At 39.9% G+C, this 9899-nt stretch overlaps 1 protein-coding gene across 1 annotated transcript in view; it reads right to left on the bottom strand.

Moving 5' to 3' along the window:
* Window positions 1–758: 758 nt before the first annotated feature.
* Window positions 759–9899, bottom strand: part of LOC144235134 (eukaryotic translation initiation factor 2 subunit 3) — a 21225-nt gene continuing 12084 nt past the window's right edge. The window contains exons 10-12 of the mRNA XM_077768541.1: window positions 9465–9634; window positions 8912–9084; window positions 759–1179 (exon numbers count right to left, since the gene is read on the bottom strand). Coding sequence (XP_077624667.1) covers window positions 1116–1179; window positions 8912–9084; window positions 9465–9634 — 407 coding nt within the window. The 3' untranslated portion in view covers window positions 759–1115. The remainder of the gene's footprint in view (window positions 1180–8911; window positions 9085–9464; window positions 9635–9899) is intronic.

The raw sequence follows: 9899 nt of genomic DNA, 5'->3' as shown, positions 1-9899 counted from the left end.
AGTAAAATTAAAAAAGCACAGCACAGGGGCGCCTGGGTGGCTTAGTTGGTTAAGCGTCCGACTTTCGCTTGGGTCATGATCTCGTGGTTCGTGGGTTCGAGCCCCGCGTCAGACTCTGTGCTGACCGCCAGCTCAGAGCCTGGAGTCTGTTTCAGTCTGTGACTCCCTCTCTCTCTGACCCTCCTCTGCTCAAGCTGTCTCTATCTCTCCTAGAAATAAATAAAAAAACATTAAAAAAAAAAAAAAAACACAACACAAGGAAAGTGCCAAAACATTGAGAATGACCTCTTGGAAGGTCCAAAGGCTACTATCTACATTATAGCCAAATCAATTAATCAGTTAAAACAGATTAATCAATTAATCAGGAAAAACATAAGGCCTAGAAAGATCTGTTACTTATCTAGAATCATCTGGTTTAACAGTGTTTTGCAATGGGGGAAAACTAGTGGGTTTCAGATATAAACCAAGCAGAAACAATTGCAGGGCATCAGGGAGAGGGTGAGGAAAAGTGGCTCTAGTTTCCTGTGTTTCAGTTAACGAAACGAGGAAGGGGATGGAAAAGTGTATCCAGGGGAATGAGCTCCTACGATCTAAAGGGGAATCTTTTATTAATTTCCTTTTCACTCACAGTTTCAAACATAAATCAACATTAAATATGGGGCAAAGGAAAGCTGGTTTTCAAGAATTTGTGTCTTCAAGTTTTTACTTTTACAACAGTTCTTCAGGCCTGGAACTATTCAAAGATGAATCATGCAAAATAGGAAGAAAATCTTTATTTCAAACAGGTTTGCTGGTATGTGTGCTACACAAAGGCTGGTTGTAGCAGTTTCATTTCAAACCTGTAATCATGTATAAATTAGACATTATCTGAGAATGATTAATTTCTGCTAAAATGTAGATTCAATCCAACATTATGCCAATTCTGACATTTACTGTAGACCCTAATTTAGCAGTAGAGGTTAAATTTTCATCACCAAAAATTGTGAATAACCTTACAGCTGCCACTAAGGTAATGAGCTGTGAAATTAATTTCCCAGTACTGCTATGAAAATATACCCCTAGGTTGTAAAGAGAAATTCTGACTCCATCCAAATGTATTATTTAACTGGAATTCTTCAGTCATCATCTACTGTTGGCTTGATTGTCACTCCTCTTCTTATTTGGCCCCAACCAATTAAACTGCAAAAAACAAAATTTAAAAATCATGAATTTTACACCCCTTTCATTACCATTACCACACAATCATATGACATAACTGGTTTTACTTGCCTATCTGCTAAATATGAGTGTTTCCAAAGTGGTGCTCCATTAAGAAAGCTCACACTATCTTCACAGATTCTTGGGCTCACAAAGATGGGCTCTAACCAAACTAAATGACCAAAAAAAGCAAACAAGTTGCTACTACAAATATGCTTGTCTTTATTCTATCAAAATATACTAATCCCTCCAGAATCACCAGTCTAGTCCACCTAAGGGAAGCATGCTGATACACAATCTATCACAGTCTCATTTTCTAAAAATCTCATTCTCTACCTTTTCTCATTGAAAAATGCTTTTTTACCATTCACAACATTCAACAGATCACAAAGGATTTAGCACGACCCTGGCTGGTAAGAAAACTGAGAGAGTAACTAGCAGAAATAAAGCCCATCTAAACATGGGGTAAAACCACAATTCTAAAGAATATAAATCATTCCGATGCTCTCATTTAAAAATATTAACATACTTGCTTACTTAAATTTTTTTATTATTGAAGCATAGTCAGCATACGATATTTTATCAGTTTCAGGTATACAATACAGCGACTGCACAATTTTCTGTATTACTTAAGGCTTACCATTAAGTGTACTCCCGATCTGGTGCCACACAATATTACATTATTGGCCATGCTCCCTCAGCTGTTACTTTTCATCTCCAGGACTTACTTTATAACTGGTAGCCTTAATCCCCTCCACCTATTGCACCCATCCTCCTACCCACCTCACTCAACCACCAGAAAGCAATTTGTCTCTGTATTCATTAACCTGCTTGCTTTGTTGTTGTCTTTTAGATTCCACATTTTAAGTGAAATCATATATTTGTCTTTCTCAGCGTGCCTGGGTGGCTCAGTTGGTTAAGCGTCCAACTTCACCTCAGGTCATGATCTCACAGTTCAAGGGTTCGAGCCCCACGTTGGGCTCTGTGCCAGCAGCTCAGAGCCTGGAGTCTGCTTCGGATTCTGTGTCTCCCTCTCTCTGCCCTTTCCCAACTTGTACTCTGCTTCTATCTCAAAAAATGGATAAAAACATTAAAAAATGATAATAATTGTTTTTCTCTGACTTCTTTCACTTAGTCTAATAGCCTCTAGCTCCATCTACATTGTCACAAATAACAAGATTTAAATTTTTTTATGGCTAATATCCCGCTGTGTACACATACCACATCTACTTTATCCAATCATCTATGGATGGACACTTGGGTACTGTAAATAACACTGCAATAAACATAGGGATGTATCTACTCAAATTAGTGTTTTCATTTACTTTGGGTAAATACCCAGTAGTGGAATTACTATTATTTTTAAGTTTTTGAGGAACTTCCATGTTTTCCACAGTATTTACGCCAATTTACATTCCCACAAACACGCCTGAGGGTTCCCTTTCCTCCGCATCCTTGCCAAGCATTTGCTGTCTTTTTGATACTAGCCATTCTGAGTAAAGTTGTATCTCACTCTGGTTTTGATTTGCATCTCCCTGATATTGAGCATTTTTTTCACCTCTTTGTGGGTCATCTGTGTGTCTTTGGAAAAATGTCTATTCAGGTATTCAGGTGTCCATTTTTTTTTAATGGAACTGTTTGGGTGTCATAGACTCTGGGTCTAAAGTTCTCTCGTCTTAGCAAGAGAGCAGGAGGCAGGATTAAAAAAGAGAGAGATGGCTAGGGGCGCCTGGGTGGCTTAGTCGGTTAAGCGTCCGACTTTCGCTTAGGTCATGATCTCGCGGTTCGTGGGTTCGAGCCCCGCGTCGGGCTCTGTGCTGACTGCCAGCTCAGAGCCTGGAGCCTGTTTCAGTCTGTGACTCCCTCTCTCTCTGACCCTCCCCTGCTCACGCTGTCTCTTTCTCTCTCTCTCCTAGAAATAAATAAAACATTAAAAAAAAAAAGTTTAAAAAATAGAGAGATGGCTAATGTCCGGGAAAGACAAGAGCCCTGAATAAGGGTCCTTCCTCCTTATTTATTAAGATCAGAAGGCTTACAAAGGTGATGGGCATGCACAAAGAAACAGTGAACATCACCTTATGGGCATGAGGGAAAGGGTTTTTTGTTTTTTGGTTTTTTTTTTTGAAGATACACAGTGTTTGGGGTTTGGATCAATATAAAATAAACTCCAGGTGCTGGGCAGATCGTCGTTAACGGCAGATAGGAGGCACCCTGTCTATCTTAACCTGCCTAGGGGAGAAGACAGAGAGGGGAAATAACCTCAAGGTTAACAAGACACCTTTTCTTTGGTTAACCATCGCTGCTCTGGGCCGCTTCGCCTGCAGCGCAGCAGTCCATATATAGTCCAATTGACTTGTTTTGCCTAACTCGGCCCTATTCTCCTGTGAAAGCAGCTTCTCTGCTATAGGACTATATTGGGGGGCACTTTTGCCCTGCATGCCTAATCTTGTTTAGCTCATATATCTTTGTATTGGGAGCCTTTGCACCTGTTCTTATTTTGGGCCTTTACCCATCCCTCTCTATTTTGGGGGTATGCCCCCCTAATCTTGGGGTGTCTTTGCACTGTCCTATTCTCAAGGTGCCAATCATGTCTACCCACACTCAGGTGTGAGCATACTATGGCTTTTTATTTCTCTATGCCTTGTTAACCCAATGCTGTAAGCCCGGGGGATACCTAAAGCTATCCCCCACATTTCGGATTTTTTGGTGTTGAGCTGTACAAGTTCTTTATATACTTTGAATATTAACCCCTTATTGGAGCTATCATTTGCAGATACCTTCTCCCACTCAGTAGGTTATCTTTTCATTTTGTTGATGGTTTCTTTTATTGTGCAAAGGTTTTTTTTATTTGGTGTAGTCCCAATAGTTTATTTTTGCTTCTGCTTCCCTTGCCTGAGAAGACATATCCATAAATATGTTGCTAAGGCAAAAGTCAAAGGTTACTATGCTTTAGGTTTTATGGTTTCAGGTCTCACATTTAGGTCTTTAATCCATTCTGAATTTATTTTTGTGTGTGGTGTAAAAAGTGGTCCAGTTTCATTCTTTTGTGTGTAGTTGTTCAGTCATCCTGCCACCATTTATTGAAGAGACTCTTTTTTTCCCGACTGTATATTCTTGCCTTCTCTGTCATAGATTAACTTACCATATAAATGAGGGTGTATTTCTTGGCTATCTTGTTCCATTAATCTATGTGTCTATTTTTGTGCCAGCATCATAATGCTTGCATTACTAGAGCTTTTCAGTATAGCCTGAAATCTGGAATTGTGGTATCTCCAGCTTTGTACTTCTTTCTCAAGACTACTTTGCCTACCTGGGATTTTTTGTGGTTCCATACAAATTTTAGGACTATTCTAGTTCTGTGAAAAATGATGTGGCATTTTCTAAAAATTTATTTATTCTGAGAGACAGTGAGAAAGAGTGAGCGTACAAGCAAGGGGAGGACAAGAGAAAGAGAATCCCAAGGAGGCTCTGCACTGTCAGCACAGAGCCCAACATGGGGTTTGATCCCACAAATTGTGCGATTATGACCTGAGCCAAAATCAAGGGTCAGACGCTTAACCAACTGGGCCACCCAGGCAACCCAATGCTATGGTATTGTGATAGGAACTGCACTGAACCTGTAGATTGCTTTGGATGGTATTGACATTTTAATAGTAATTCTTCCAATCCAAGGGAAGCCTGTGTGTCTCAGTCAGTTAAGCATCCACTTCAGCTCAGGTCATGATCTCACGATTCACAGGTTTGAGCCNACCTGGGTGGTTCAGTCGGTTAAGTGTCCGACTTTGGCTCAGGTCATGATCTGTTTGTGAGTTCAAGCTGTGCATTGGGCTCTGGGCTGACAGCTCGGAGACTGGAGCCTGCTTCAGATTCTGTGTTGCCCTCTCTCTCCCCCTCCCCTGCTTGTGCTCTCTCTCTCTCTCAAAAGTAAACATTAAAATAAACAAACATACATTAAAAAAATTTTTTAAATAATTCTTCCAATCCATAATCATGGTATATCTTTCCATTTATTTGTGTTGTCTTCACTTTCTCTCACCAGTCTGATCATTTTCAGAGTTGAGGTCTTTCACCTCCTTGGTTAAATTTATTCCTAGGTATTTTTTTCTTTTTGGTACAACTGTAAATAGGATTTTAAAAAACGTTTATTTTTATTTCTAAGAGAGAGCGTGAGCCGGAGAGGGGTAGAGAGAGAGGAAGAGAGAGGATCCAAAGCAGGCTCCAGATTGACAGCAACGAACCCCATGTGGGGCTCAAACTCATGAACTGTGAGATCATGACCTGAGCTGAGGTCTGATGTTCAACAAACTGAACCACCTAGGTACCCCGGATTGCTTTCTTAATCTTTCTGCTACTTCATTATTAATGTGTAGAAACACAACAGATCTGTATATTAATTTTGTATTCTGCAACTTTTCTGAATCCATTTATGAGTTCTTAAAAAAAATTTTTTTAAATGTTTATTCATTTTTGAGTGACAGAGCATGAGCAGGGAAGGGGCAGAGAGATGGAGACACAGACTCTGAAGCCGGCTCCAGGTTCTGAGCTGTGAGCACAGAGCCAGATGCAGGGCTTAAACCCATGAGCTGTAAGATAATGACCTGAGCAGAAGTCAGATGCTTAACCAACTGAGTCACCCAAGCAATCCTAAATTTTTTTAAATATTTATTTTTGAGAGAGAGACAGTGTGAGCAAAGGAGGAGCAAAGAGAGAGGGAGACACTGAAACTGAAGCAGGCTCCAGGTTCTGAGCTGTCAGCACAGAGCCTGATGTAGGGCTAGACTCTATGAACCATGAAATCATGATCTAAGCTGAAGTCAGATGCTTAACTGACTGAGCCACCTAGGTAGGCACCCCTATGTATTATTGGTTCTAACCGTTTTCTAGTGGAGTCTTACTCATTTTTAAGCAAAATCTAAAGTTTCATCTGGATAGAAACCTCTTAGAGATTAGTGGGCCGTATGCACAAAAAAATCCTTTTATTTTAAATCTATTCTGATATAGGAATTGTGCCATTCTGAGACTGATACACTCCATGCTGAGAGTTTTTCAAAGTTTAATATTTAAGCCTATTTTAAGATACCCTGGAAATCAGTGTGTCTATAATAGCAAATGGTATAATCACACCAAAGAATAAATTCAAATGACATAAATCACCACAAAGCAGGATTATTTACTTAAAATTCAACCAAAAGTTTAACTCTATCTCAATTAGAAAGTAATAATTCAGATCAATCTTCTGAACAGTAAATGATGAGAAACCTTCATGGGGCAGAGTATCAGGGAAGCCTTAATAAGGGAAGTAAGCAGTAAGGAAAGAACAGAGAGCAAAAGGTGATTTGAATAATTAGGACCACAATGAGGACACAGAACAATGTAATTCAGAGGATTTATAGGAGACAAAGAAGGGAGAAACATAAAATGCACTGAAACAGGTTTCCAGAAAGATGTTTTCAGAAGATTAATTTTGACCAAACTCTTAACTAACAAAGCAAGAGGTAAATTGGGAATCTTTGGCAGTAACTTTTAGGTGTGAAAGGATGGCTATAGGGATACAATGAGGTCACAGAAAACAGGGAGGGTAAATGCAGTAACTAACCAGGTAACTAAAAGCAAAGAGTCAGAAGTCCCAGATGTGTGTGTTTCCTAGCTTTACCCACTCAAAGGACTCAGAAGGAATAGCACCCGAGGAACAATGCACATACCTGGCACCCACACTTTCACCCCTAAATACCATTTCCCACTAAGAGAAACCAGACTTCCTTGGAAAAATGGCCAACTGTAAAACTGGAGCACGGGAGGTATGAGATGAGTTTGGAACATTGTGTGCCAGCAAGTAAGGAACTGTTAAAAAAATCTAACGGGGACATGTCAAAAGGACACGGAAGTCAGCCTTAAGAGTCTCTGCTGGACGAATCTTGAACAATTCAGGCATCAAAAGAAATAAGAAGGGTAATGAATAATAACCCACTGAATAAAGTAGGACTCCAGGAGTCTACATTATAACTACTTAAGTAAATAAGAGGGAAGAATAATAAATGAAGAGTGGTGGGTTTGGGGGACGGGCATCACCATTTTAATAATATAATCAAGTTCAAGTCAGACAAGAATCAACAGTGGATGAAGAACAGACTATTCACATAGTCTCAACTAGTCTTCCCACAAAATTAGATGAGTAGGTAAAAAGAGTAACTATAGGGGCACCTGGGTGGCTCAGTCGGTTGAGTGTCTGATTACAGCTCATGACATTCTGACAGCTCAGAGCCTGGAGCCTGCTTCCGATTCTGTATCTCCTTCTCTCTCTGTCCCTCCCCCACTTGCACTTTGTCTTGCTCACAAAACTAAAAAAATATTTTTAAAAAAGTTAAAAAAAAACAACTAACTATATAGAAAATTGGAACAAAACCTTAACTGCATAAGCAAAATTAACCTTAACGACGGGGCGCCTGGGTGGCTTAGTCGGTTGAGCGTCCGACTTTCACTTAGGTCATGATCTCGCGGTTCGTGGGTTCGAGCCCCGCGTCAGGCTCTGTGCTGACTGCCAGCTCAGAGCCTGGAGCCTGTTTCAGTCTGTGACTCCCCCTCTCTCTGACCCTCCCCTGCTCACACTGTCTCTCTCTCTCTCTCTCCTAGAAATAAATAAAACATTAAAAAAAAAATTAACCTTAACAAGGAGGAGCAATCAGATCTCATGTGCCTCTGGGTATGATTCCCTGAGGAGACTTCATCAATTATATAAAGTAGTCCAGCCAAGATTACATAACCTGAAGCTCACCTTAGGAAATGTGAGATAAAGTGAGGAAGAGACTAAAACTGAACTAGCTTGTATTCTTCAAAATAGTCTATGTCAAGTAAGGCAAAGAAAAGCTGAGAAAGTTCTGATTAGAGATCAAAGAGACATGACAACTAAATACAATGCATGAGTCTAGAACGAAGGGACTAGAGGACATAATTGGGACAAGCCATATAACTGTAATATCAACTGTAGATTTCAGTGATTTATCAATGCTAACTTCCTCAAGCGATTATATAAGAATGTTTGATTTTAGGAAATATACACCAATGTGTTAAGAGATCAAGAGGTTGTATGATACATACAACCTACTGCTCGAACAGCTGAGAAAAGAATTTATATATATAGAAGAGTACTTACACACATGCATAGGTTAAAATAAACTGTGTATCTGAGAAAAAGGAATACAGGAGGGTACGTGCAATTCATGCAATTTTTTGTTAAGTTTGAAATTATCTTCGGGGCGCCTGGGTGGCTTAGTCGGTTGAACGTCCGGCTTTGGCTCAGGTTCATGGGTTCATGATCTCACGGTTCATGGGTTCAAGCCCCGCGTAGGGATCTGTGCTAACAGCCAGCTCAGAGCCTGGAGCCTGTTTCGGATTCTGTGTCTCCCTCTCTCTCTGACCCTCCCCTGCTCACACCGTCTCTCTCAGAAATTAAAAAACAAACAACAACAACAACAAAAACCACATGAAATTATCTCCAAATAAAATGTTTTAAAAAGCCAAAGATAACTATTGAACTTAAATTCACTGGTTTTCTTCATAGGTTGTGTGTATCACAGATCAGGGCTAGAAATAAAATTTCAAAGCCATTCAAATGAAGAGCCTCAATAACTGTTATGTTCAAGGTAAAGTGTGCATGTACGCCGCCAGGAACTTAAGGGAATTGACTTTTTTATTAGTGACAGGTTACTAAACTTACCGCCAGTGTTTCTCAACTCTTCGGCTAAGAGCAATTTTTTCTCCTACTTCTGTGCACACAGGATTAGTCAGAACAATTTTGCCCAAATCGGCCTTCACTGCGCTCACTCTCCCTCCTGTTGACAGGGATCCTATGTTCACCATGAGCACTTCATTCTTAGACAACTTTTGCACCTAGGGAAGTAAATCGGGCAAAAATAAACCCCAAAATCAAGAAAATGCTTTCCAAAAGGAGTGCTTATTCTCCTACATCCTTGCCAACAAGAGATGTCAGCAAGTGTCCATCTCTGCTAACTTAACCTAAGACTCGTGTCACTGACATATGTGACACACATTTTTGTTTTGTTTGGGGTGTGGTTTTTCTGGCTTTTTTTACTTTAACTGATGACCTTATATGTAAGTTCTCAATAAATTTGACTTCCTGAAAGTAGAAAATCAAATTTACTCACCTTTTTTTTCCCTTAACCCCGTGTTAACCGTAAAGAAGTGAACCTCAAAACTGGTTCTAACATCACTGCCACTTTTCTGAAACAGGAATTACAGAAGGCACTTACCTTTGCTGCTTTCTTGTCTCCTTCCGTGCGTACACCTAGAAGCCGTCTAAGTAGGAAATAGGAGATTTCCAATTCTGTGAAGATCTCTGGTAAAGCTCCAACTGCACCAAGTACCTGTCCCACCATTCTGTCAGCTCGGCACAAAGTGGGGTCAATTTTTGTTCCCACTCCTGATATAAAACAAGATACATAAAGTCCAACTTTTTATTTCCTATAAAGCTGTTCACCCCAAACTGAGTCAAACAAGAACAGCACAAACCTATACATTTATACTTCCATACTCACGTAATAGCTACATAGCCATGAAAAAATAGCTGTCTTACCTGAAGAAAGAATCATAAACCTATGGATTAGTTGGGCCTTTTGAGAAGAGTCTTTTAATTTAAATTCTAAACAAAGAACAGAAATGACAGCCTAACTCAAAAGTGAGTCTGA

The sequence above is a fragment of the Crocuta crocuta genome, unplaced genomic scaffold (assembly GCF_008692635.1).
Source record: "Crocuta crocuta isolate KB4526 unplaced genomic scaffold, BGI_CrCroc_1.0 scaffold1121, whole genome shotgun sequence".
Taxonomy (NCBI): Eukaryota; Metazoa; Chordata; class Mammalia; order Carnivora; family Hyaenidae; genus Crocuta; species Crocuta crocuta.
This window is presented reverse-complemented; position numbering and strand designations above follow the sequence as displayed.